The 27871-nt window shown below is 46.2% G+C and overlaps 2 protein-coding genes and 1 long non-coding RNA gene across 10 annotated transcripts in view; 2 read left to right on the forward strand and 1 right to left on the reverse strand.

The window, feature by feature from the left end:
* PAN3 (poly(A) specific ribonuclease subunit PAN3) overlaps nucleotides 1–4425 on the forward strand; it is a 133367-nt gene extending 128942 nt beyond the window's left edge. For all 5 annotated transcript variants that reach the window (XM_023250322.2, XM_023250324.2, XM_023250326.2 and 2 more), the window contains one exon: nucleotides 1454–4425. In XM_023250322.2, coding sequence (XP_023106090.1) covers nucleotides 1454–1594 — 141 coding nt within the window. In that variant the 3' untranslated portion in view covers nucleotides 1595–4425. The remainder of the gene's footprint in view (nucleotides 1–1453) is intronic.
* Nucleotides 4426–10333: 5908 nt separating this feature from the next.
* Nucleotides 10334–27871, reverse strand: part of FLT1 (fms related receptor tyrosine kinase 1) — a 178802-nt gene continuing 161264 nt past the window's right edge. For both annotated transcript variants that reach the window (XM_023250349.2, XM_045047390.1), the window contains 6 exons: nucleotides 27689–27788; nucleotides 22238–22343; nucleotides 21831–21973; nucleotides 19280–19364; nucleotides 17010–17104; nucleotides 10334–13433 (listed from right to left, as the gene is read on the reverse strand). In XM_023250349.2, coding sequence (XP_023106117.2) covers nucleotides 13232–13433; nucleotides 17010–17104; nucleotides 19280–19364; nucleotides 21831–21973; nucleotides 22238–22343; nucleotides 27689–27788 — 731 coding nt within the window. In that variant the 3' untranslated portion in view covers nucleotides 10334–13231. The remainder of the gene's footprint in view (nucleotides 13434–17009; nucleotides 17105–19279; nucleotides 19365–21830; nucleotides 21974–22237; nucleotides 22344–27688; nucleotides 27789–27871) is intronic.
* On the forward strand, nucleotides 14016–21834 carry LOC102901737. 3 transcript variants are annotated; one of them, XR_002152584.3, is made up of 4 exons: nucleotides 14016–14924; nucleotides 15637–16527; nucleotides 17263–17379; nucleotides 21296–21834. It is a non-coding gene; the product is annotated as an uncharacterized LOC102901737 (long non-coding RNA). The 3 variants fall into 3 exon arrangements; XR_006590976.1 differs by having other exon boundaries at nucleotides 15637–17379; XR_006590984.1 differs by having other exon boundaries at nucleotides 14016–14260; nucleotides 15637–17379.

Genomic DNA, 27871 nt, shown 5'->3' on the forward strand with positions numbered 1-27871 from the left:
TTTAAGCACTCCTTTGCCTTGTTTGAATTTCCTTCAAACCCTTTAAAGAGAGTGTTGTCAATAATCGACATTAAGACAGAACAAACTGAATGTACCATTGAGCTAATCAGCATGACATGTGTTTGTTTGCCCTTTCCCTTAAGGGGAAAACATTTTTCTTAAAAGCAATGAGTGGAGAATAATTCTACCAGAGTTTAGAAAATGGTATCCGTGTATCAGAGCACCAGTAATTAAAAATACGTAGCGCTAGTTAAACTGACAGCTAGATCCCGTGAAATCAAGCCATGGACAGATAGGTATCTGAAGTGAAGATTATTTAATGAATGTGAGGATAATTAAAAACTTGAAAATTCTGTTTGACTTCATAAAATAACTAGGAGTAAATAAAATTTATCCCAAATCTGAAAATGTGGTAATTTTCTAAGTTTGGGAAGAGTGTATGTAGCATGGATGGCCATATTGGTGATCTAAAAATTAAAATTTTACATAGCGTATTTTGGTGGGGATTACAACAAATTAAGCTGGTAAAGTGATTTGAAAGTTTGAACGTTCGGAATTAGTAACTTGTAAACATTTTAATGAATGAATGAGTGAAAAGGAAGGAAAATGTACATTGAAAACTAACCCAAGAAAGGGAAAACCTAACAAGATAATTTATTTGATGGACTAAGGATTAATATAAATGCTTTATAAAGACCTCATTAAAATATTACTACCAAATCTTGACAGATAAATGGGTAAAGAGCATAAACTGGCATTCCCACAAGTGGAAGTAACATACGTAAATGTATGAAAACATCTGGTAATACCTGAAAATGTAAATAAAAATATCAAGGCGTGCATTTGATACGGAGCTGCTTGTAAATTGGTACAACTCATAAATCAGTGGTTTCTGATACTTTGGAAAGCAGTTTAGCCCTATGTGTTCAGCTATAAAATTATTTGTACTTTTTGGCTCATTGTTGATATTTGTAAGTATTTCTCCTAAGGAAGTAATTCCACGGAAGAAAAAAAATTAAGTAGGCGAGTGTGTTCGTCGCACTAGAATTCGTCATGCCAAAAAGCTGGAATATATTGGGGCGCCTGGCTGGCCCGGTTGGTAGAGCATGTGGCTCTTGATCTCTGGGTCATGAGTTCAAGCCCCACATTGGGCGTGGAGCTTACTTTACAAAACAAAACAGAACAACAAAAACGGAAAGTATTGGGGGAATAATTAAATGATGGAATATAATGCAAACAAGTGTGAAGTATGGAAGCTAGGTGGAAACACAGGACTGCTTAAAAAACATCCCAGCGGAGAAGTGTGCACACTGACGAGCGTGTGCATCTAGAAGGGAACAGCACAGAAATTTTAAGATATTTGTCAGTGTGGCAAAAGTTGTCCTAAAATAGATAAAGTGGACTGTCTTCTGCCTGGTATGAACTTCGTATTTTGTGTCTCCGTCTGTTTCAGTTAGATGCTGGCGTGCCAGAAAAAATAAGCCTCATTTCCAGAGACGAGAAGAGCGTACTTGTGGTGACTTACAGTGACTTAAAGCGCTGCTTTGAAAACACTTTCCAGGAACTGATTGCAGCTGCGAATGGGCAGTTGTAGTATTGGCTGAAAGAGCACGCAGGACACGGCTGAGGACCTTACCCGATAGCAAATTGCACTCCGGCTGAACTGGTCTCATCCTCTCCTTCCACCTTTGGGAAACCCGACAGGAGATGAGCAGGCTGCTTGCACTTCAGTCAGGTACACTGCTACTCGAAAGGAAGAATGTCCCACTTGGCCTAGAGCTGTGGCTGCCACGGGGCCGGATCTGTGAAGAATACTTTAGATCAAGGAGCGCCACCAGGTGGATGGCGTTCCAGCTGTTGTGTTTTTCCACTTGTATATGCACTAATTTTAATTTTTTAAAGACTTTTTTCTGATCTTGGAACTTTTGCCACATTGTATACTTACGTATTAAGGGAAACTGTTTGCAAGGACATTTTTGGGAAACAATGATGGGCAGCATTTTTGTCACTGAGGGTTGCAGAATTTGCTCTTTGGGGGATGGGTTGCCCTGACGGACGTAATGGACCAGGTCAATGGTTTCACAGAAGCACCGTATGGTGTATAATCCTTGTAAGAGTATTGGATGCAAGCTCTGTATGCCACCGCTGTTAGTTCAAGTGGAGATTTTTGGGTTTTTGTTTTGTTTTGTTTTTAAGACCAGACAAAAGAGAGATCAGTGGATTGTTGGATACGAACTCCCCTATTAGTAGACTTAGATCCTTTATGACTAAGGATTGGATACACAGGAACTTACACACAGGAGCACACAGAGCTCTGGGCTCCAGATTCATCCAGAGTCTTTTCTTAAAAAGGTGTTTCCCTGCTCGTCAGACATACTTAACATTTATGCAACTTTTTTTTTTTTTTTTTTTTTTAATGGGAAAAAAGGTAAATTGCGTTCAAGGCCTGAAGTTCAGGAGTATATTGCTTTAGATTATTTCCAGTTTGCTTTTTTTGTATAAAGTTCTGTTCTCGGAACCACAGCTTTATTATGGTACTTTACACTGGATACAGACACAGAGACACTGTTCGGAAGGTGAACGAAACACAGCAGTGGTCTGGCATCGAGAGCTTTCTGAAGTTTTACAGCCTGAATCTGGAGGGATAACAATCTGCTGTGCCTTTGCAGTCACTGCTTAGCCCAAAGTAATAGTACTTTTGATAATAACTTCACTATGTGGGATATTCCTGAATAAGTCAATCTCAAAAGTTTGGAATTTTCCTCCTCTTAACTTTCTTAATATTTGGACGTGCAGTTGTTGCCAAACTTGGGTATTCGTGGAATTTCTAGTTAACGACACACCTACTCTTTGATACTGAAGACTGCCAAATACATAGGAGTTTTCTTTCACAAAAACACAGTAATGAAGACTCTGTCTCCTTTCCCAGCACTGAATGTTTTACTAGCACCGGGTGCTCACCATGCAACTATGAAGAAAACGTGGAAACTCAGAAGGTCAGGAAAGACTTCCAAGCACTTGCAACTGATGTTACGGTCTTCAATTTTAATAATTGCTCATATTTGTAGTTTTCAGAGAAGTTTTTAATATTTCTCTGTCCACTTTTTATAAGCTTTAAAATGATTTTCTCTGCCTTGAGATTTGCATCAAGAAAAAAACACCTCTCTTCACCTGAAAGCTTTGAAGACTAAAGACATGCTTTCCACATTTTAACAAGTGTGTCTGAGTCCACGTTTGGTAGCATCAGTTGTTGAGTTCAAAAGAAAATCAATTACTGCATTTGATCTGGATGGATTTTACGAGAACATAATGTTCACTGTTCAAAGGATAATTAACATTTGCCACCATAATGTTCTTTTTTTATGTAAAAGGAACCAGAACTTGGAGACATTAACATGCAAAAGTCTTTTATCATTAGCTCATGTATTTGAGGAAGAGCAGCTGTCTTTTTATATGTTTTTTGACAAATCATATTGTGATTCTTTTGTACAAAAAAGAACTACTTGTATTCTAGAAGAAATATGAAATGCTTAATTTATAAGCGGGCTGGAGATTTTTTCCAATATTGTTTTCTTTGAAAATGAAAGGGGATCATCTATTTTAGTTTTGGGGTCTGGGAACTTTTTGAAAATTTAATTTGTGGACCAATGTTTTGTGAAAGCTAATAAGGAAGGGCAGGGGTAAAATAGGGCTTGAATTTCTCATCCTGTATCGACCAGCAAACTTCCCTCTGCAAGGCAGGTTCAAATCACAAACCCAAGAATGTTTGCATCCTAAGTGCTAGTTTGCTTCAGCCCCTAGTAACCTCAGGACTTGGCTTGAATATAAAGGTGGACAGCTGATCTGTTTTCATGAGTAAATATTGTCGGCCAGAAAACAGTTGGTGTCAGGTAATACATCTTTTTTTTTAAGCTTTGTTTTATATTTATTTTTCATTTAGTTTTTATTGGGAATGGTTTCCAGCAGAACTCTTATTAGTTCTGCTTAGGTGTTTTTTGGGGGAGCCCTCTTTTCCATAGTGTAATTCCACTTAAGAGGTTGTCTAAAAGTTAGTCTTTTTAATTCATAGGAAGATTGTAATATCTGAGAGTAGTCAAATTAAGGATACAAACTTCCCACACCTTCCTGTTATGACAGATCAAAGCACAGAAAGGACAACCCTTGAAATCATGTAACGTTGGTCATTTCAATTTTTTGTACCTATTTTAAATTCTGTTAGTGTATTTACTTCATTGTAAATATTTTTGAGGGTACCTTTGTATTTTGCTTTTGACCTTGGTTCTGTGGTTTGGATGTCAACAACTTCCCTAAAAGCACCAGTATGTTAAGTTCTAATGTCATGACCCCAATATGGGTTATTCATCTTTAATCCTGTTTTCAGTCTCTATGTGTACAGCAATATTTTTAATAAAGAATTACAGAGAAGTTTGTCCTTTTGGGGGGTACCAGTTCATTTCACGAGGTTAAGTTTGTCTTATGTCCAGGATTTAAAAGGCCGAACATTTCCTGTGTGTTTGGAGGAATTGTTGGTGGCAGGTTTATTCCTTAGTTTACCAGATATCCGCTCGGTGCCTACTTGGATCTATTTTGGGTACTGAGAATGCAGATACCAGAACTTGCTATTTATAAAGTACCTAGTTCTACCCAAACATTTCTATATAACACATGGCTTACAGTGTAGTTTCGGAAGAAGATATGGCTAGCTTCTGATTCAGTACTTGGGTGATTTACTATACAGGTGAAGAGTACCCTTCCCCCCAAGTCCTCCAGAAACATTATTCAGACTATGAGGTAGGTTCGTTTTTGTTTTTTTCTTTTTTCTTTTTTTAAATATTTTTTTTTAATGTTTATTTATTTTTGAGAGCGGGACAGACAGACAAGAGTGCTAGCGGGAGAGGGGCAGAGAGAGAGGGAGACGCAGAGTCTGAAACAGGCTCCAGGCCTGGCCTGAGCACAGAGCCTGACCCCGGGCTCCAACTCAGGAATAGCATAGCGAGATCGCGACCTGAGCCGAAGCTGGACGCTTAACCCACTGAGCCACCCAGGCACCCCGAAGGTAGATTTTTTTTAATGGCAGAGACATTAATATTTGTTGAATCTGAGTACTTAGTGTTTATTGTGGTTATTTCCTGTACTGTACTGAAGTGAAAAGTTGAAAAACAGAATAGAAAGTGATAAGGGACTGGAGACCTAATTGAGGGGTACTTAAAGAGGAAGGAGGGTTTATTTTTAGCTGCAGGAACTAGTGAGTTGCTTTTAGAAATTCGGAGAAGAGCGAGAATAAGTGTTGAAGGGTCTTGAAAAAGAAAAAAAAACCCAGTGGATTCGGTGGCAAATCAAAATGACCACTGTAGGTTCATGGGGAAGAAGGGAGACCAGTCTGCCTAGGATGGAGGATGTTTTGGGGGGATCTTTTAGATTTAGATTTCTTGAGAGAAAACATGAAACACATTAAAATACTGCGTAAGCTAGGCCAGTGTTACATCTGTTCAATGGGGATAAAATGGCTCTGTTGTTCTCACGTCCTGTGCTCTGAATGGTCAAAAACAGGTGTTTCCCCTTTCCTTCCACCTTTCGCAGGTGCACAATTCGGGCTATGTCTGTAAAATGTCCTTCTGTACGAGTTTGGGGCAAGAGGGGCAGTGAAGAAAGACCTTTAAAACTCATGTCCTGGGGCGCCTGGGTGGCGCAGTCGGTTAAGCGTCCGACTTCGGCCAGGTCACGATCTCGCGGTCCGGGAGTTCGAGCCCCGCGTCGGGCTCTGGGCTGATGGCTCAGAGCCTGGAGCCTGTTTCCGATTCTGTGTCTCCCTCTCTCTCTGCCCCTCCCCTGTTCATGCTCTGTCTCTCTCTGTCCCAAAAATAAATTAAAAAAAAAAACGTTGAAAAAAAATTTTTTTTTAAACTCATGTCCTTAAAATTCGTTAAGAACAGTATGCATGGTGGTGAAGAAACCGGCTTGCCAGAACAAGATTCTGACATCCCACTCCGTGCAATGAATGAATTGGATTCGCTCATTCGTGAAATATTTACCAAATGCCTGTTCTATGGCAGGCACTCCCCTAGAGGAATCAACAGAACAACTCTAACCATGACAGACCAATCTTTCTGTTCCTACAGAGCTTCCATTCTAGCAGGAAGAAGACAAAGTACGTGTAGAACGTTAAGAGGTAACAATGGCTATGGAAACAGAGTAGAGTAAAGGACATGGGTAGGGTTGCCAGATTTTGCGCACAAAAATACAGAACACGGAGCTGGATTTGAATTTCAGGTAAACCACGGGTCGTTTCTTTCTTAGCGTTAAGTGGGTCTCAAGTATCACATGGGACATGTTCGTCTTAAAAAGTTATGTGTGTGAAATTCAAATTTAATTGGTTATCCTGTGTTTGTCTAATCTTGCAACTCTGGATGTGGGGAATGTGGTGGTGCTAGAATTTCAGATCGGACGATCTGGGTAGTAGGTCTTATGGAGAAGGTGGTATTCGAGCAAGGAGCCAGCCATGTGGATATGGGAAGGAGAAGAATTCCAGGTCAGAGAATGTGCCAGGCATATCTGAGGAATGGCGAGGAGGCCAACGTGACTGGAGTAAGAGTAAGGGCCAATGGGACTAAGTAGGAAGTGAAGTCAGGTAATGGGGAAGGGGGTAGTGCTTTGTAGAGCATTGTAAGACCATGTTGGTGCTTACATGGAAAAGAGAAGAAAGGTTGTGAGGAGAATAACCTGGTACAATTAAAAAGGATCACTTTGGTTACTAGTTAGGAAGCTCTCGTGATATTTCAAGTGAAAGATGATGGGGTTTGGACGCGGGCGCTAGAGGTGGCACGAAGTGACTGGATTCTGAATATATTTAACTTATTATTATTTTTTAAAATGTTTATCTTTTCAGAGAAAGAGTGCAAGCGGGGCAGGGACGGTGGCGGGGAGGGGCTGTGCGACGCAGAATCCGAAGCAGGCTCCAGGCTCTGAGCTGTCAGCACAGAGCCCGCACGGGGCTCGAACTCACAGACTGTGAGATCATGACCTGAGCTGAAGTCGGACGCTCAACCGACTGAGCCACTGAGGCGTCCCTTTTTTAATTCTTTAAGTTTATTTATTTATTTTTAGAGACAGGGTCAGCAGGGGAGAAGCAGAGAGAAGGGGACAGAGAATCCCAAGCAGGCTCCATCCTGTCAGCGCAGAGCTGAACACGGGGCTCGATGTCACAAATCGAAATCAACACCTGAGCCGAAATCAAGAGTGGGACACTTAACCGACTGAGCCACCCACGTGCCTGATTCTGAAAATGTTTTAAAGACTGAGCCAAAAGGATGTCCCAGTTATTGGATATGGAGTGAAAAAAGAAGTCAGAGTCACTGTTCCGATTTTGACCCTCTGCTGGGCAGGACGGAGGGTTCTATTAAATTGGAAGAGAGCGTTCTAGAAAAGGGTGTGTTTGGAGGGTGGGCAAGAAGGACACAGGAGCGAGGAAAGACGATTGGGAGTTTGGTCTGACCTGTTCAGTTTAAGATGTTTACTACGAATTTGTTGTGGCTACTGGCTGTTTTTAATGAGTGACTCCAGACTTAATGGCCTAACACAACAACCGTTTTGTTATTCTCAGGAATTCTGTGGGTCAGGAATTTGGACAGGGCACAGCTGGGATGGCTTATCTCTCTCTATTCCATTATGTTTGGGGCCTCTGCTGGGAAAATTTCAGTGGTTGGGGGCTGAAATCATTCCGATCTGACACCCAGACTGAATGACTTAAAGGCTGGGCTCAGCTGGTGACTGTCCGTGGAAGCACCTGCACGTGGGCCCACCGTGTGGCTCAGGCTTCTCCAGTCACGGCCGCTGGGCCTCTAGCGGGAGCTTTTGGAGAATGAGTGCACCAGGAGCCTCGGGTGGAAAGGGCGTGATCTTTTCTGACTTGGCCTCGGGGCCGTGCAGTGTCACTTCTGCCACATTCTGTTGATCGCAAGTGAGTCACAAAGGCTTGTCTGATTGTAGGGGAGAAGAATTCGATGGGGAAGTGGCAAGAGCATGTTGCCAAAGGTCATGTGAGATGGGAGATTGTGGTCGCCACTATTTTTGGAAAATACGGTCTGCCGCAGCCTAAGAGATGCTCAATTTAATATTGGCATACAAGTGAGTTTGGAGAGATCTGCTCTGTATGTGTAGTTTGCACGTCATTATACAGATGTCATTTAAAGCCCTGAACTTGGTTGAGATCATGAAGAGGGTTAGTATAACCGGAGAGGAAAAGAGGTCCAAGGACAGAACCCTGGGGTAATTGGAACAGTCAGTGCTCAAAGGTCAAAGAAGAGAGAAGAGTAGTTAAGAGGGATGGAAATGACCAGTGAAATAGGAAGAAAAATGTTTGATGTCCTGGAATCAAAGTAAAAAAGGTATTTTCAAGAATAAGGGTCAAATTGATGAGTCAGCAAAGATTGAGACTGAAAATTGGCTGTTGCATTTAGCAACTTGCAGGTCACTCGTCACTGGTAACCTTATCAAAAGCGGTTTCAGTGAGTGACACTGAAAGCCCAGGTTTGAGTGGGTTTCAGAGTACTTGAGGGGGTGAACTCGGAAATGGAGACCAACTACATCAAGGAATTTTGCTGTAAAGAATAAAGAAATGGGGCGGTGGCTGAAGAGGCAAGTAGGGATGAAAGGTTTTGTTTGTTTTTGTAACATGGGAGGGGTAATAGCATGTTTGTGTGATCTGATGGGAGAGGGACACATTGATGGGGGGTGAGGGAGCAGTGAATTGCTGGAGTTGTGTCCTTGAGTACAGGAAGGAATCCAGGCGTGCCAGGACAGGTTTTGGATTGACCATCCAGAAAGGAAGGCAGAGCATGTGACTACAGGTGCAGGCCGGTGGTAGATGTGATGGTGAGATTTTGAAGTGCTCTTTGGGTTACTTCATTCAGTCTTCCCATTGATGCGGGTATAACTAATAGTACCAATCACATTGGATTGCTTTGGAAATTGAGTTCTATTCCTCAAAGCACTTAGACTAGTTGCTGGCACATGAAGTTAATATATTTTCGTCTGAGAGGAAGCCCATACTCTCTTAAATCGGTCATCTGTGAAAACTGTGGCATTAAGTGTTTTTTCTCCTTTTAATAATCTTGTATCGAAGAATAGTACGCACATACACACAAGCTTGCAAATAAGTTCATAGTTCCATGAATTATCACAAAGTGAACACACTTGTGTACCACACCCAGCTCAAGGAACAGGGTATTTGTGGCCTCTGGTTGTTTTGGTTTTGTGTTTTTCTCCCTTAAAATATCCTTCGTTGAGAAAATAGAAGGTTAGTCATCCCTGCGTTGGAACCCAGGATATTTTTGTAAAATTTCCTGGCCTGTGAATGAAACCCAGAAGTCTGGTAGTATGTTTAACACTGAGGAGTCCGATAAACCTTACTGGGAGATCCTTCTGCTGGAGAAAAGGGAAAAAAAACAATTCCCAAATGTCCTGTAAGTTTCCAGAGTCATGAGAAAATTTCTGAACCAATTCCTCGAGCATTCTTCAAATCATGTGCTTAAATGAGTGCCTTTACTCTTATGTTATGAAAACTGATACTATTTTTACAGGATTTCTGATTCACGAAGATGAAATGCCATGTGCCCTCTTCGGTTAACCACAAATTTACCGGGGGGAGTCGTTTTTTCTTTTTCTTTTTCTTGCCTTTGTCCCCCAAAAAAGTAGACCTGTTTTCCCACATATGTCTCCAATCTAGTTTCTGCATGATGTTTTCAGGAAGGTGATGGTATGACCACTTACGAGGACAATTTGTTGGTCACTTACTCCATGTCTGTTGGTGATGATTGTGTCGACGACGTAATTCACAGAAAACAGTATGTGGCTAGTGTACTTTTCTTAGGGAAGCTCTCGTGTCTCAGGCTTCTGCCTAATCATTCTGTATGGTTTCCTGCGTACGACCTCTAATATACACACAGACGCGCGCGCACACACATCCTGTAATTATGGTAATCGTTTCTTAGCTGAAAATTAGTGTTGGGGATCTGCAGCCAGTGCTTGTACTCGGTCTGTACATTTCACTTCTAATTGTATTCATTTTAGTGTTTTGTTTTCTGGGCGATGTGCCTGGTTTGTGGTTTTGATTTACTGTTTACAGTACCCTGATGGTTTAGAGCAGCATCTTGTGGTACTGAGAGAAAACCCCTCTCTTCAGAGGGCTTGCTGGATTTTCCTTGTGCTGTGTTTCACTACTGGTATTTAAGGAGATCCCCCAGGACACCGGCCCTCCACCCCCAAGGAAAAACCTGTGACCCCCCCCCCCCACCTTTTTTTCTCACGTATAAGCAAATTGGAGAAAACAGGTAGATGTTTTCAGAAGTTAATTTTATTATATGAAGATAGCATACAAAATACATTCATGGTGACTAGAGATGTAGGACCAAATTAAGTCTTACTTATATCTGCAGCATATATTCTTGTTTGTATAAAAGTAACTTTAAAATTCCAGTTTCCTTAAATAGTCACGCACAACACACACACACGTATATACACATACAGTTACTACCACTGTCAGTCCAAGTTGCGCTCCTTTTGCAATGAAAAGGGACTGGCAAGTATCTGTTCGTGTTTGACATTCTTTACGGGCTGGGAAACCAGGCACAGCTAGAAGACCTACATAACACTTTTTTCAGGGTTTGGACAAATTTGTTTCACGAGCTAAAACCAAGGTCTGAGCATCGCTTCTTAGACTTAACTAGATACAGACTTCCATATGGTTTCAGTCCCGTTCCACCCACACTGTTACACATACATGCTCTCACAAATCCTGAAAGGATTGTGCCAACTATGTTTGTCATCAATGCCAAATGGTTCTAATAATACCATGGGTTAATGAGTGTTTCAGTTTTTAGTGTTTAACATCCAGTGCTGGTTAAAGAACCAGTCTGTGGCAAGCACGTTGCAACTGGGTGGACTCATGACTGCAAGCTTCCATTTTCCTTTCTGTGTTAACACTCTAGATGGAACCATCTTGACCAATGGACTCACGTAGGCTCTGAACCCGAGTCTTTGAAGCAGCTGAATTAACATAAATTCTGAAGTTTTTTTTTTTTTTTCTTTTGGAAAGATGATCTTACTAGGGTCTTTGAACAATTAAGAATTAATTAGGTTATCAAAATTAAGATACTGTACGTATAGTTAAGGTTTTTGTTTTCACTCATTGCTGGATCCTTATCGGATATGGAAAATCGGCAAAGCTGATTGAGGTCTTCTTTTCTTTTCCCTGTTGAACCTCCTTCTGGTTACCTGATTGATACGATCACCGACTGTCACAGGTGCTTTTTGTGCCCATGAAGACGAGGAAGAACAAAGCTCTTCCCCTCTTCTGGCCCTGGCCTGATTTTGTCTGGACTGGGGTCCTGGTGGAGAGGCCTGCCTCACTTCTCTGCTGGCCAGACGCTTCTCCAGCAGGACCCCCACTGGAGCACCTGCTTCCTTCCTTTTGGGCTGTGCTGACTGTCCCGTCTCTTTAGACTAAGAACCTTGACACAGGAATGTGACACACAGGGAAGGAAGTAAAGATTCTCCTATTATATTTCAGGTTCTAGAGTTAAGTTACTTGCCTAAAGGGAAGCACACTCGTCTCTACCAGAAGCAGCAATTCACTGTTAACCTGTCCAGCTTTGACTGGCTTTAGAAGGTACATACGTCCTAAATACACAGCATCAGAGCCTGCTGAGAGTTCCAGGGTCTTTAAACCCTGAAGAGTAGGCACCCTTTTGTACCCTGTCTCCCTATTTCCATCATTCTCAGACCCAAGGCAAGGGCCAAAGCAGATGAAGAGAGGCTTTTCTCCTACTGATGGCTCAATAACTAATATCCTGAGTCCCAATTCTAAAAGTATCTTGCATAAATTACATATCACCTTTTTTCTCCAGGAGCATAAAGTGCTTAATAAACATTGGTTAATACTCTTCCACATCTTTCCAGTAGACCAGCATGAGATTGTAGAATCCCCATGAAAAAGGAAACCTGATTGGCTTCCTCTCCTTTGGGCCCCAACTGTTCCCGCGAGTTGGTTTGGGTGGTAAAGAGATGGGGTTTTTACTGTGCTCATCCCGCTTTCGCTCCACCTATCCTGGTTTTGGTACAGAGGAAACCCTCCGCAGGACTCTTTGTTTTCATCCTCCTCAGCTTCCGTTTATAACTAACTGGACAAAACAGGTTAGTGTAAAAAAAAAAAAAAAGTGTCTTGATTATATATTAATACTCAAAATAGAATCTGACAACATTTTTTAAAATGTGGCTTAAAGCCCCACAGGTAACCCTAACAGACCAAACCCGTTCCAGTGAGCTTACTCTGAGCAATCTAAGCGCAAGGCCATGGTGCCCGTGGAGCCAGCCGAGCTCAGGGTGAGTTTTCAGTGTATATTGCTAGAGGGGCCTGCAGTCCGGGCTCAGATCTGAGCACCACGCTCCGTGCTAGAAATTTTAAAATGTGCCATATGTGGGAATGGGCATAGATCCAGTCCCATAGCTAACGTTTTAAAATTTGTAGTTGCCAAAAAAAATATTGCTTGTCCTTTACTTGCCTGCTGGAATCCAGAAAGTGTCCCCTCGTGTCTCTGTCCTGTCTGCTCCCCAAGGTGGGTTCTCAGTGTGGACCGGGTTTGGTCCGGGTCCGGAAGCCATTGCAGTGTCATGGGGGACAGCCCTCACCTACTCCCTCCCCATACAGGACGGCGCCAATTCTCTCCAGTGCTTTTGTCCTCCTTGCTCGCTTCTTCCTTTCTCCCTTCTCCTCCTCCTTCCCCGGAAGTTGCATCTGCTAGAGGACCCCAGAGACACTGCGCGGGCCGGCTTACGGCTCCTTGCCTCCCGGTTCCAGGGTGCTGGTGGCTGGCCCCGTGGAGTCCATGCTGCCTCGCATGATCGGTGCATCTCCTGAATCACTGAACGCCCTGCGGTCTCGGGGGCAGGAGCAGGTAAGTCATTGGGCTTGGAAGTAAGGGTCTCTCTAACACACTGAATTAACGTGAGGCTTTACCAGTGGTGTTCTTTACTTATCACTATTACTCTATCTGGGGTTACATTCTTGTTAGTCAAAAAGAAAAAGAAGCACTTATTAAAAAAAATCACAAAAGGCAGCTTGCTCCTGTGGAAAGGTAAAGGTGTACACGTATGTATGTGTCCTACTGGCAAAAGCTAGTTTTCGGGGGGTATAAATACTCGTGTGGTTCTAGAAATAAGGCTACGTGTCGAACTTCTAGACAGGCGGGGTGGAATATAGGACCACCGAGTTGTAGTCTGGGGGAGGAGAACAGGACGAAATCTTCGTCTCCAGCTCGGAGTTGTCGTATGTGAACCTGCGCCTGCCTTTGCTGGTGTAGCCACACCTGGGATGGCAGACAGTAGGCCGCGTGAGGTCAGAAAGCCCCGACTCCTTACTTTTACTGGTTACTCTCAAGCTAAAGAAAGGAAAGAAAAGAAAACAAACGCACAAAATTGACTTCTTGGAAACAAACACTGATGTCTGTCCGCGCTCTCCCGTCGGGTCATTTGCTCGTGGCTGTTCTACAGCTGGTGGTTATTGAGCCCCATCCCCACCTCCGGGCAGATGCCCTCTGTCCTAAAGCTGCACGCTGCCCCTCTACTCCCAGCTCGGTGGCACTCGGCAGAATGACGTCTTCCACTGGCCGGGGGGCGGCAGACCGTGTGACCAGACGCCGCAAATCCGTCATCTCGGGTGGAAAATCCCCCCAGGACACACGTGGCCCTCCCCTGTCCTTAGACCAGTTAGCCACCATGGTGGGCTGAAAAATGCTCCCGCCTCCAGAATCCCTGGAACCTGTGAATGGCACTTGAGATGGCAAAGGACTGAATGTTCTCTTCCAGGGTGAGAGAGGTGGTGGGGCTGAGGATCTGCGGAAGAGGAACTTAGCCTGCATTATCCAGGCGGACCCTGAGCACAACCACATGTGTCCTTGTAAGAGAGGATGATGGAGATGCACAGCCACACGCAGAAGGCGGCGGCGGGGGGGGGGGGGGGACTGAAGGTGGAGCAGAGACACGTGGCCACGAGCCACGAAATGCCCAGAGACACCAGGAGCTGGGAAAAGTGAGGAATGGATTCTCCCTCAGCCTTCCAGAGGGATCGTGGCTCTGCCAGTACCTTGATTTGGGGCTTCTGGCCTCCAGAACTACAAGAGAGTACGTTTCTCTCGCTTTAAGCCACCAAGTTTGTGATCGCGTGTTACAACAGCATCAAGAAATGAATAGAGCTTCATACAAAAAGGTTAGTGCGGTTGTCTCCCCATCATGTTTGTGTTCTAGAAAGCTTTTAAGTTACGGGACTCTATGTCACTAGCAAGGCTCAAAGGAGAAACTTGCTTCTGGTTCTGTATTTTGCATCCAGCATAAGATAGATAAACAAGAAAAGCTTCTCTTGTCCATTCGTGTTTGTTTGTTGAGAGAGGATGCAAGTAAACCTGCAGGGGAGAGAGGGTGGGGGCAGAGAGAGGAGCAGGGGCTCATCGAGGCAGGACTCGAGTTCACCCGAAGCGGGACTCAAACTTACGAACCATAAGATCATGACCTGAGCCAAAGTCAGATGCTTAACCCACTGAGCCACCGGGGAGCCCTCACGTTTGTTTCTTAATAGCTGGGATGAGAATGAGGAAACCTGACGCGCCACCACAGTTAGGTTGGTTCTGGACTAACACGTCCAGCATTTTCTTTTTAAATTTTTTTTTCATTTTGAGAGAGACAGAGAGACAGAAGCCCAAGCAGGCTCCGTGCTGTCCAATTCAGGGTTTGAACTCACAAACCATGAGATCATGCCCTGAGCCGAAACCCAGAGCTGGATGCTGAAGCGACTGAGCCACCCAGGCTCCCCAACACGGATTATCTACATTTTTAATCTCTGGAGGGTGCAATAGTTTTCCTTCACAAAGACCTAGGTAAGTGTTCCAAAGTAGGAAACAAAAGGTTGTGGTCTCCTGCTTCCTTTCCTCCTGTGTATACTTATTCTTTGTGAGGGTCCCCTAATCCGTTACCCTCTGAGGGGACTCCACTCTGGGATCATCATTGTGCTTATGTTAAAAGGAAACTATGCAGATGTTTGCCTGGCCATGTTCCTACCCTTTGGATTTATATCAGTCAGAGAGGCATTTGGAGCGATCTTTTGACTTAGATCAAGATCAGCAAACTACAGCCTGTGGGCTGGTCACCTGCATGCTTTGTTTTGTTTTTAAGCAGCTTTATTGAGATACAGTTCACTGTTTAAAGTGTCCAGCTGAGGGGCGCCTGGGTTGCTCAGTCGGTTATGCGTCTAACTTCATCTCAGGTCAAGACCTCATGGTTCGTGAGTTCGAGCCCTGTGTCGGGCTCTGTGCCGACAGCTCAGAGCCTGGAGCCTGCTTCCAATTCTGTGTCTCCCTCTCTCTCCCCCTCCCCTCTTGCACTCTGTCTCTCAAAAATAAACATTAAAAAAAATAAAGGGTCCAGCCGAATGGTTTTTAGTATATTCATAGATGGTGCGACCATCAACACAATTGATTTCAGGCCATTGTCATCCCCCAAAACCCATACCCATTAGTATAGCCAGTTGCCCTTCTCCCACACTTCCCACCCCCAGCCCTAGACAACCACTGGTCTACTTTCTTTCCACAGATCTGCCTGCGCCCGGCGTTTCATGTGAATGGAAGCCTACGGCATGTGGTCGGCGGTGACTGGCTTCGTTCACTTAACAACGTTTTCAAGGTTTGTCCACGTTGTAGCATGTACCAGTACCTCGTACTTTTTTATTGGCAAATACTTGATCGTATGAGTCTACTGCATTTTATCCAGCAACTGAAGGACATTTGGCTTGCTTTTATGAACTATGCTGCTACGAATATTTGCGTACAAGTTTTTGCGTGAACGTTAAGTTTTCCTTCTGTTGGGTGGGTGTGTACCTAAGGAGGGCAACTGCTGAGTCACAGAGTAACTCTAACCTTTTTGATTAAGAACGGCCAGACCGGTTCCCCAAGTGGCCAGACCGTTTTACATCCCCACCAGCAACGCACAAGACTTTCATCACCTCCAACTTTTTGGTTCTAGCCATCCTAGTGGGGGGTGAAGCTGATTTGCATTTTCCTGATGACCCGTGACCTTAAGCATCTTTTCTTGTGCTCATTGGCCACGGCTACCTGTTTTTGTAAATACAGGTGATTGGAACACAGCCACAACTCCTTGTTTATACGTTGTTGATGGCTGCTCTTACACTGCAGTGGCAGGGTTGGGTAGCTGTTTTGTGTGTGGCTCCTGAAGAAAAGACGGTCAGGTTCTCGACTTTGGGGTAGACAGGGCAGGCATTTGAACGCGGGAAGGAAGGAATCCCTGATGGATAGTTTGCCTGTCCGGTGCTCTTCCCAGGTAGAGACGAGCACAGAGAAGCTGAAGTGACAGCAGGGCCAGTGGAATAAAAAGCCGGAGCCTAAGTAATTCCAACGGTACTTGCCGACGGCCACTGTAGGGATGGAATGCCAGGATCCGACAGGAAACAAGCTTTCGTGTGGAAGGGTTGGTGTCTCAGGATGGCATGTCTTACTGCCGGAAAACAGGGCTGTGACGCTTCCTGTACAGATTTTGCCAGCCGAGGCTGTGATCGTAGGCTAGCTCCCCTCCCCGCCCCCACGAGCACGTCTCCATCTGACTTAGGCACTGTTCACAGGTGGGCATGTCAGGCTCCTTCCAACTGAGTCACTGCCTCACGCGTTTGGACTGCCTGTCTCTGTTGGGAGTTTTCTGCATGTTTCCACTTCTTAAATCCCAGGCTTCCTTCTCTGCTCTGGTGCTCATGGCCCTGATTTTATACCCTCTTTCTTGCCCTTCTGAGGGGGAAAATAGTGCTTTTCTGCAGTGCCTGGACACTGTAGTTCAGGGAGGCAAGTAGCCCTCAAATGTCCCCATTACATTTTCCCCAGCATCTTCCTTCACACCCCTCCATCGATTGATCATAGAAAAGACTCCCCCCCCCTCCCCCGCCCGCCCAATTTCCTTACTCAATCTTCAGTGAGGCCTTGGGTTTGCTCTCAGCCCAGGTGAAGCGCTTCAGCAAGGGGGAGGCCAGCAGAGAGCCACTGTCCATCTGGTAATCCTGGTGGGGGGGGGGGGGAGGAAAAAGGGTTACACTTCTTGCCTCACCCAGAGGGGGCCACGCTGAGTGTGGGGGGGGGATAATACTTGGCTGCACACTCAAAGTCACCCCAAGCTCTGTCCTCACCTGCCTATTAAGACAAAGCATTTTCTCCATAGGGGGCAAATCTACATTTTGTTGCAAGCAATGCCTATTATTCCCAGTGACTTGGAGGCCCTTATTTCCCGAAGGGGAAGGAAATGCATTTAAACACAAGGGAAAACTGCAAGTAACAGGTGAGCATTTTTTATAGTAAACTTTTATACACATTATTGCCTACATACACTAAAACGAATTTTGGCAGAGGACTATCATCTATGGGTATGCTGTTCTTTGGTGGCCACAGAAAAGATGCACCACACAAAAAATTCTGAGAAATTGGAGCATCTGGGTGGCTCAGTTAAGCATCTGACTCTTGATTTGGGCTCAGGTCATGATCCCAGGGTTGTGGGATCACACCCCATGTTGGGCTTTGCACTGAGCTTGGAGCCTGCTTGAGATCTTTCTCTCTCTCCCCTGCTCACACACTCTCTCTCTCAAGAAAAAAAAACAAAACAAAAACAACAACAACCAAGAAATTATGAAGACATGGTTTAAAAATCAGTTTTTTTTCTTATGACTCCTATGGAATTGTCAGACCCTCAGCTGTCATGATTTCCAGCACAATTCCATGTTTTTTTAATGGATTTTTTAAATGTTTTATTTGCTTTTGAGAGAGAGAGAGAGAGCACAAGGTGGGGAAGAACAGCCAGAGAGGGGACAGAGGATCCGAAACAGGCTGAGAGCAGAGAGCCCGACGTGGGCTCAAACTCACAAACCGTGAGATCATGACCTGAGCTGAAGTTCGGCACTCAACCAACTGAGCCCCCCCAGGCACCCTTCAACATTCCATTTTCTCGTTGGTTCATCTTTAGCGTCGGGTTTTTGGCAGGTCTTCCTTACTGTGCTAACACAGCATTCCCAGTGAGTGGACTCTTTGTTCCTGCCACCCTTGAGTCTCCCTTGGGTTGTGTTTGTGTCCTTGATCATCAGTAGACAAGCCTAAGCCAAGGAGCTTGCAGTCCCCACTGAATCCCGGTGGGGAGGGTTAAGGTTGAGAGAAGTCTTCCGTGTTTTGCTCAGTGTCGTTTCCTAGCACTTAAAACCAAAGCAGAAAAACAAAATTTCCAGCTACTTTTGTATGACTGGAATACTTTTGTATGACTTATTTGTCATGTTTTTAAATGTTTTGATCACTTTCTCCTCTTTATCTAGTGCGTTTGAGAAGCTTTTGGTGCTTTTTAATCTCCAGGCCACTGGGTTTGTGGCCATCACCTTCACACCATGGCGGGTTTCCCAGGCCCTTTATGGGACGTGGGCATCACCCCTGCTTCTCAAACTTCACTGTTCACATCCATCCCCTGGGGACTTTGTGACAGTGCGAAGTCTGACTCTGGGAGTGTGGGTGGGTCCTGAGATTCCGCATTCCTAGCCCGTTTAGTGGCAACCGTGCTTACCTGGCCTGGAGATCACTTTGAGTGTAAGGGTCTTGAAGCAAAGGGTACTCTTGCCCAGTTTTCCCTCGCCTCCCCTTACTCTCAACCTCAAGGCCCAGAGCTTCCAAGTACAAGCTGGGTGGGGCCTTGGGTTTGCCAGGTTGTTCCGGATCACTTCTCCCATCGTGGCTGGGGAGGAACATGGCTATTCAGCCTCTAGAACCCTAGTGGGAAGGGACGTAAGGCCGAGGTAGGCTACTCTTACGAGAGAGCTTTCTTTTCTGTTAGATCAGGAAGACCCAGCTACTCACAGCTTTGGATTCCTCCATTAATCTGAAAACAGGGTTCCATCATTGATAGCTAAGAAGCTTAGAAACCCACCATGAAGTTATTGACTGAACTGTGACCCAAGGGACTAAATTATGACCAGGTGAGGACTTGGACCCTGGAGTGAATTCTAGGTCACTGTCAAACTACAGAATTACCTGTTTTCACATCAGCTCCGTTTGGCTAAGTCTTGTCCCCTGAAATTGTTGTCTGAGCCACTCATTACTGACCCCTATGAACTGGGAGCCAGCAGGTTACTGGAGCTTGTGTTTGGGTAAGAGTCTGGCAAAGGGTCCTGCCATAGTGCACTAAGTAGGCTAATCCCATCACTTACATCGAAGATCGAGGTGGCGTTTGGCGAAAGTTCTTCAAAGGTTTTGATTCTCTCCAAGCTTAAGAAATTGAAAGCATTTACATATCTGAGGAAGAAGCAGAAGGATAATCAAGATAGGAAAATGCATCTAGTTTTTATTAGTCGGGGGACTATGGGTACTGTCTCCCAGCTGAGATGAACCAGAGTACTGGAACTTTCCTGCTGTGTGTTCTCCTGGGAATCCTGACAGTGGTGGCCACTTCCCCCCTACGGCTGTCAATCCACACTGCACAGTTTTGGGAAAAATCCCATAGGGACCCTGGAGAGACTCAGTAGTGGTTAGGCCTGTAGTCCCTTGTGGAACTGGGGAAATGTCAGGCCCAGAAGAAACCCGAGTCATCTTGTGGTCTAAACGCTGTATGTTACAGAGGAGAGAAATGATGCCCAGCGAAGGGGTGTGACTTGATAACGTGTAGCTGCCTGCTTCTCCAAGGATGTGAGGAGACCAATGAAATGACCTCTCCAGGCCACACAGCTGATTTAATGGCTAGTCTTGTATATTCTGTTCTGGGATTACAGACTGGGTTGTAACTGTGTGTTTTCCCTATAACTACCTCCTGACCTTTTGTTGATGACCCACTAGGAAGGCTGGCAGAGATCTCCACCATCTGGCTCTTCCTCGGGCAAGTTCACCTACTGACGGAGTTTCTCAGTCTGAAACCCTGTCACCATCTGCAAGGCCCGATTTCTAGATGAGCACTTCATTGGTCGAAGGCTGAGCAACCCCCTGAAAGGGCTCAAACAACTTTGACAGCTTCCCTCCTTCATCTCTGACACAATCAGCTACTGCGAATGTGTTCGGTCTGACCTAGTTTTCTTGTCTTTAAAAAGAAATGGGTGATTCATTTGTTGCAGCCTGTTGGGCTGGTCACGGAGAGGGAGCAGTGCCACCGACATGTAACCCATTACCACAAATCGGGGCTGGTCACTGGACTTCTCGGCCTGTCACAGATGGCTGTCAGTCTTTTCAGACCGGCCCAACCCTTAGCTATGCCTCCCCTGGTCACCTGCCCAGTGTGGCTGAACTGAGGTCAAAGCTCTGGGGTTGTGCCTACCGCAGATGAAGACACTAGAAGGCCCATAGGATAGTCTTAAACACCCTAAACATCGTCCTAACTGCATGGAAACAAGGACGCAGTGTTAAAATACCTGGGTCACAGACTCTATTCTGCCACTTTCTAGGCACACAGTTTGGCACGCTATCTTCCACGGAGCCTTCAGGGCCCCGTTTGTGTAACGGTAATAATAATATCTACCGTATAGTATTGTTTTGAGCATTAAAGGAATTGATGCTTTGTACAAAGAGCCCAGCACAGTCCCAGACCACGCACAGCATCAGTGCTGAATGTGTATGATACACACGTAACCATTAGTAGCGATGTTTGATTCGTATATGACTGTTGGCAGTGATGTGGGATACACACAGAGCCACTGGTAATGACGTGTTGACACACGTATAATCGTTAGTACTGAAGAGCTGACCCCCGCCCCGCACCCAGTGGAGACACTGAATCCATACATTTTCCCTTGTCCCTTCTCCAATTTTCCTCTACAGTAATGAATGGTATGTTAGTGTATCTGGTAAGAAAAACAAATTATTTTATCTAAGGTCTCATGAAAAAAAAAAAAAAGTCTTTGGGGGGGGAAAAAAAAAGATGTAAGATTATTCTAAATAAGAGTCAAGAGGGGCACCTGGGTGGCTCAGTCGGTTAAGTGTCCGACTTCAGCTCAGGTCATGATCTCACGGTTCGTGGGTTCGAGCCCCACGTCGGGCTCTGTGCCAACCGCTCAGAGCCTGGAGCCTGCTTCAGAGTCTGTGTTTCCCTTTCTCTCTGCCCCTCGCCTGCTCACACACTCTCTCTCTCTCTCTCTCAAAAATAAATAAACATTAAAAAAAATTTTTTTTTAACAAGAGTAAAGAAAACGCAATGTACTGTTCTTGATTGGATCCTGATTTGTTTTTTGTTTTTTCTTAAGGTATAAAAGACATTTGGGGAACTTACGGAAACCTGAATATTTAATAATATTAAGAAACTATCAAGGGACGCCTGGATAGCTCAATTGGTTAAGTGTCTGACTTCGGCTCAGGTCATGATCTCCTGGTTCGTGGGTTTGAGCCCTACTTTGGGCTCTGTGCTGACAGCTCAGAGCCTGGAGCCTGCTTCTGATTCTGTGTCTCCCTCTCTCTCTGCCCCTCCCCTGCTCATACTCTCTCTCTCTCTCTCTCTCAAAAATAAATAAACATTGAAAAACAGAACTACCAATTTTTTTCTGTGTGTGATAATTTTGATGTGGTAACACAGGAGAAAGATCTTACAAGATTTAGGGTAGAACGTTATAACGCCCGAAGCTCTCTTTCAAACAGTTGGGCAAAAAGAACCACATACATGCAGAGTATATGCGTAGAGACAAAATAGGGCAAAATGTTAACTGTGTTTGAATTTGGGAGGTGAGCTTTTTTTTCTGTTTGAAAATTTTATAATGTAAAGCTGAGGAAGGAAAGAAATCTTACCTGACATTATCAGAACTTCCTGAATTAAACTGTGGAGCTGAAATATCTTCCTTGAAGAAGTCATCAGAGAAGGCACGAGACGAGTATGAAAACCCGCTATTTCCTGTCAGTATGGCATTTAGCGGGATATAGTCCTTCCCATCCTAAAATACCAAAGACAGAGCTTTAATTGTACAGATTTCTATTTCAGCCTATTTCTGTGAAACATACCAGCTTCCACTATGTCATGTCCACAATTTTTCTTACGTTTGGGGAAGATAATTCTGCGTGCACACACATTTTTCTTTTAGCTTCTGATCTCAGCTATTAACAGCTCTTAAGACAACAAATAAAATACCTCCCCCCTTGACTTACATTCAAAGGCGTATCAGAATATCTTCTGATATTCTAGATTAGGTTAGCTTTACCTGTTGTACATTTGCCTGGAGCAGATCGCCTAGTTTTTCCACAAGTTCTGCAAATCTTGGCCTTTCTTTTGGGTCTTTGTGCCAGCAGTCCAACATGATCTGATAGCTGTTGAGAGAAAGCACGGTAGAAATAGCTGGAGAGCAGTGGTGACGGTGTAGACTGCCCCACACATCCGCGACGTGATGGGTGTCGTCCTACAGATAATGGTTCTGCTTCTTGCGGCTTGATCCTTGCCCTCACTTTTGGACTTGGGCCTGCAGCACCCCTCCCCCTCCCCCCCCACCCCCCGCCCAGGCTGTTTGGGCCGGGGTCCTACCGGTGGTGGGAAACGTGTCTAGAAAGGCAGACTAACAAACCCCGCCCTCCAGATCCTGTCACCACTCAAGTTTTTTGGAGGGCTTGAGGTCTCTGCAGAGGGGAAGACATAAGCTCTTCTTGAATAGAGCAGAGGTATTGGAAAGAAAATGTATATATTATATTTCTTAAGAAATTGGCTTGACCTTCTTAAAAAAATTTTTTTTTAATGTTTAAAGAGAGAGAGAGTGTGTGTGTGAGCGAGGGAGGAGCAGAGAGAGAGGGAGACAGAATCTGAAGCAGGCTCCAGGCTCTGAGCCATCAGCACAGAGCCTGATGGAGGGTTTGAACTCAGGAACGGTGAGATCATGACCTAGACTAAAGTCAGAGGCTTATTAACCAACTGAGCCACCCAGGCGCCCCTGGCTTGGGCTGCTTAATAAGGATGTAGTAGGTCTAGGGCCCCCCAGTTCCATTACTGAGCTCAGCAGCGGAGACTGGTGGAGAAGGCGCTGCATACGAGACTCATGCCACCTCCAAAGGGTGACAGTCTGTGTCAAGTATGAGGAGTCCCTTGGGCTGCAAGCAGGTTGCTTCCATGTGGAGGATCCCCTCTCCCCCCCCCCCGCCAACCCCAGCATTTCAAAGCAGCCATTACAAACTGGCCTCCCACGCTTCTCAGGGCACTGGGTACAGGTCGGGAAACGTCTGTCTTAATATTACAGAAACCAAATCGTGTCCTGGGGTTTAAATGTCAACAGGGTTCCTCTATGATTCTTCTCCTCTGACCTTTGAGATGTAAAAGTAACTGGGCCCTTCTCTGGGCTGCGTCGAGAGGATACAGGTCCCTGCCTACCCCCGTCCCTGAAACACACGCCGGAGCACCCTGCACAGACTGGCTTACACATTTACGCTCCTTGGGTGCTCTGCTCTCCTCAAGGGAAGTTCGCTGTCAGTCATCTCTTCTCTCCAAAGATCATCTGGGCCAGAGAGGGCTCTGACCAAGTTGGATCAAAAGCTGAATGTGCTCAGAATTTGGAACTGGACCAGAACCCGGCTGTTGGCGCTATGTGGGCAGGGACCACATCTCAGCCCCCGTCACCTAGCTCAGAGCCTGGCATATAAGCGCTCCAGTACTGATAAGGAAGTCACCCGAGACAGCAAGGCTTCCTTCCACGAATTCTTAATCATCTTGCAGATACTACTTGTAGTGCTGGGACCTGGGGGTTCCTGGGAAAAGCCTGAGAACCCCCCCCACGCTGCCGCCTCTTAGACATGCGCTTTCAGTCTGCACCAGCCTCTCCCAGCTGGGATATCCTTCTTTGGTTTCAAAGTATACGTGAGGTGGCCAACACAGACAGTAGGAGTATAGGCAGGTCACGAAAAGAGAAAAGAACGCGATCAGGAGGACGGGAAAATCAGACAAAAGGCAAAAAACTACAGGCAATGCTGATACCACAGAATTTATGTCCTGCCTCTGAGGAGCTGGAGAGAGGCAGCGCTCCAAGCTTCCAGGCAGCTGGTGAAAAGAAGGAATAATCGAGGACGTGATGCACGCAAGCCAAAAGTTAAAAACACACCAGTTACTTGGAAGAAGCACGGCTCTTCCTAGAACCGAAATCCGAAAGGAAGCCGTCCCAGACACCTCTCAATCAATGGCAGGGTTTCCATCTAGGAAATAACGACTCCACGGGACCGTCTTGTACCCTTGTGTTTCAATGTTGGCCAAAGCCTTAACGGCAAGAATCCCAGTCAGCGAAAACAATTCTGAGAGGCAAGACACTGCGGTCCGGCTGCGTGTGGCTCTTTAGGTGCCCAGGGGAGGAGTGACCCCATGTGGTCACCAGACACCCTCCGTGGATACTGGGCTTCAAAAGCAAGCTGTGCTAATACTTGGATGGTGGAGCTGAGGTTACTTTCTCCGTACCCAGCAAGTAGATCTCCCAGGTCTTTGATTAAGGGACAAAGACCCTCAAAGACCCTTTGATTAAGGGACAAAGACCCTCACAAAGATGTCTTGTCTGAATTGCAAATTCTCCTGCCTTTGTCCAAACTGATGGGTCAAGACTGTACTCAGAAGATGATTCTGGCTCTCTCCCACCCATGTATGTCATCCACTGTATCTATTCTACCTAAGTCCTAGGGGGTGCGGTGGGGGGTCAACTGGTCCCAAGAGCTGTGAAGCCCAATGTCGACCTCCTGAGGCTCACTTTGCAGACACATAGGAGACTGGGAGTGAGGACGGGAACACAGGCTCTCTAACTCTGGGCCACTGTCCCTTCTCTCTGGGAGACCTAGGAGAGGGCCGCAGTGCCCAGCGTCCCTAACTATCCCTGACCGGCAGCCTCAGAGTGAGGACTCAAAGGCACTTGCTCCTTTCCGGCAACCCGGGTCAGCCTGCTAGTGGCCAAAGGTCTGAAGTAGCCTAAGACAGACTGCACAGTCTTGTACGATCTCCCTTTAAGTCGACACATTCCACTAATTTACTGAGACGGGTGCACAAATGTTTACCTGCATTGGCTGTGACGAACCCTGGCCTGCTCCCACCTTCCCACACTGGAGCCTAATCATCCAAAGCAATTTCTAGAAATAAACAATCTCGGAGGCTGTTGGCAGGATGTTAAATACAGACACAGATCGTCTATAAAAGGTAGGCAAAGCAAGAAAGGCTTTGAAATAGAAGGGGGGAAGGGGTGGTTCCTGAGAGTAGAGGGTGTGCAGTCATGCAGGGCCCCCCCACACATACACACACCCTCACTGCAAAGCATCCTTTCACCGCTGAGCAAGCTGCCGCGAGGACTCTCCCCGGGTCCTCTCCGCCGAAACTAGCAAAAGGGACCACCTACAAACAACTTGCTGTTTTATTCTGATTCTTGGTTTCTGATTTCTAGTTTCCGCTCCTCTTGCCTAAAATCCAACGCAAATCATCTCAGCAAACACCAAAGGAAAATTAAAAAAAAAAAAAATTGGAAACATTCCTTGCTTATTTCCTTATTGAAAGACATCTGATTCAACAGGCCCTGGGCGAGGGACCGGCCACTCCGCGTCGAACGGTTTCCATCACTAAGTAAACAGGTTTAATAAAGAGACACCAGTTGCACCCAACCCAAGAGCCCTTCTTGAAACCAGCTGGGGGAAGGGCTTCCTTCTCAAGCTCTCACCCAAGCTCCCAAGTGCACGCCACTTGAGGCCAAGTTCAGGTCACAGAAGCCTGTTCCGAGGGCTGCACTCTGTCCCCCACCCGGGCCTCCCACAAGAAGGAAATTACATCAGCTCTCAAATGCTGGAGAGTGGCTGGAGGCTGGAAGTCTAGCCTGCCCAGCACACATTTCACAAAGCTGCTGCCTTTCAGAGTTTCTAAAACACCCCGGCATCGGAGAGCCGTCCTTTTCTCTACAGGCCGTGTGGGCTGTGCCACCCGGGAGGGACTCCTGTCAAGACTTGAAGCTTTGATCAAGTCCAAGGGGGTTTTCAGTCCAAAGCTGATAGGACTTTGTCCCTCTAGGGTCACTTTGGACCGGAATCTGGACAGATAATTAGACCCTGCAGGTTTGTGGCTCTGGGCTCAGACTGCCTCCTTGGCAGCGTGGCTAACCCTTTAGATGTTCCGTGCCTTGGTTTTCTTATCCGTAAATTGGAGATAATAGTTGTGCCTACGTTGAGGGTTGTTACGAGCATCAGGTAAGTTAATATATGTTAAAAGACACTTAAAACAGGGCCTGGCACTTGAGCACTAAATAACTACTTAGTTAATAAATATTAGACGTTACCTAATACTGGCTGCAATTATGATTATGGTTAGTAATGGAGAACCAGTCTTGTGATCATGAGATCATATGAAAAGTGGAAATATTCAAAGCATGAGTGGACATATTAGAGAAACCTCTTTTCTCAGGCATGTGGGGTATCTTTCTAATTTAACAGTCCCGTGAGCCGGGGAAATCAGTTCAAAAGACTGGCTTCTAAACGTCTCCTCTGCTACCTGGTTGACAGAGGACAAATCACTTCTGAGAGGATTAGCTTCATTACTCATCAAATTCAGAGGATAACATCTGCCTGTCTGCCCCTCAAGGTTTCTGGGAATTTCAGATGAAACTGTGGGCCGGGGCGGGGGACGGTGGGGAGAGGGACGCTTAGAACGCCGTCAAGTGCAAAGTCATCTCATTTTACACCGGATCTGACGGTTGCCCCCTCTCCACCAAGCAAAAGGAAGCAAGCGATTAAAAACTCTTCAACACCTTCAACCCCCCACAGCCCGAATGTCGTTCTCGGGGCTGACCTAGCTCCGGTCCCAGCTCTCAGAACGGAGCCCTGCCTCAAGCTCTCTGCCCGTCACCCAGCAGACACGGTGCAGGGCTGACCAGAACAGGTCCCCCCGGCTCCCTTCTGCACTCACGCTACTCCCCGACGCCGCCTTTATGGGCCCGGGTCCCCCGTCCTCGTCCTGCGTCTGACCTAGCCTTGTCTCCAGAGGCTGAAGGAAAGAGACAGCAGCCTTGCGCTTCGGCCAAGCCCACACTTCCTTCGTTCCCTCGGACTTCTCCCCAAAGGCCATCCCGGGGCTTCTGACAAGACCCCATGGTGTGGGTGGGACCGAGAGGGCCGCCTGCCAGTTCAGGAAAGGTGGTGCCGCCTTGGGGAGGCCCAGGCCCTTGTCAGCAGCTCAAGAAAACTGCAACTGTCACCACATTCCCGCTCGGGCCTTCACGTGCGAAACGTCCACAAAGCTTCAGGAAAAGAGGGCGTCCCAGGGAGGCCGGCGAACATTGGCACAGTGGAGACAGCCTTCCCGTGGGGCCTGGAGTCCTAGGATGGTAAGCGGGAAGCCCCCTCGAGAAGCTCCACACAGCTGCCCACTCCTAAAACGAGTCCAGAGAAGCCTTCACGTCCATGGAGTATGGAGGACGCGGAGTGGGACTGCTACCTCGTTCAGGAGAGCCCCCTTTGCCTCTCCTACCCCTCTTCCCCTGAATTCCAAGTGAAACCCCCCTCATGGGTCTCTAGCGAACGGAGGAGGACCGTAGCGACCTTTAGGCCTTCATCCCCGTGGCTGAGCGGGGCTGGGAGCCCAAAGGTCAGCACCGCATCTCCTTTCTGGGGTGCGTCGGCAGGAAGGGTGTGGGCCCGACAGGGAAGGGAGGCGGCCGGGGGCTCACATTTCAGGAGTCGCGTATTCGGGGGCCCTCATCCTTATGCCTTCCTTCAGACGGCTGCAGAAGTCCTCGTCCATTTGTACGCCCGGGTACGGGGACCCACCTGTAGGACACAGCGTGAGAAAGCACAGGGCTCCTCGTGGCTTCCGGGAGCGAAAGGCCACAGGGGAGCAACTGGTGTTTTCC

The sequence above is a fragment of the Felis catus genome, chromosome A1 (assembly GCF_018350175.1).
Source record: "Felis catus isolate Fca126 chromosome A1, F.catus_Fca126_mat1.0, whole genome shotgun sequence".
NCBI classification, from domain to species: domain Eukaryota; kingdom Metazoa; phylum Chordata; class Mammalia; order Carnivora; family Felidae; genus Felis; species Felis catus.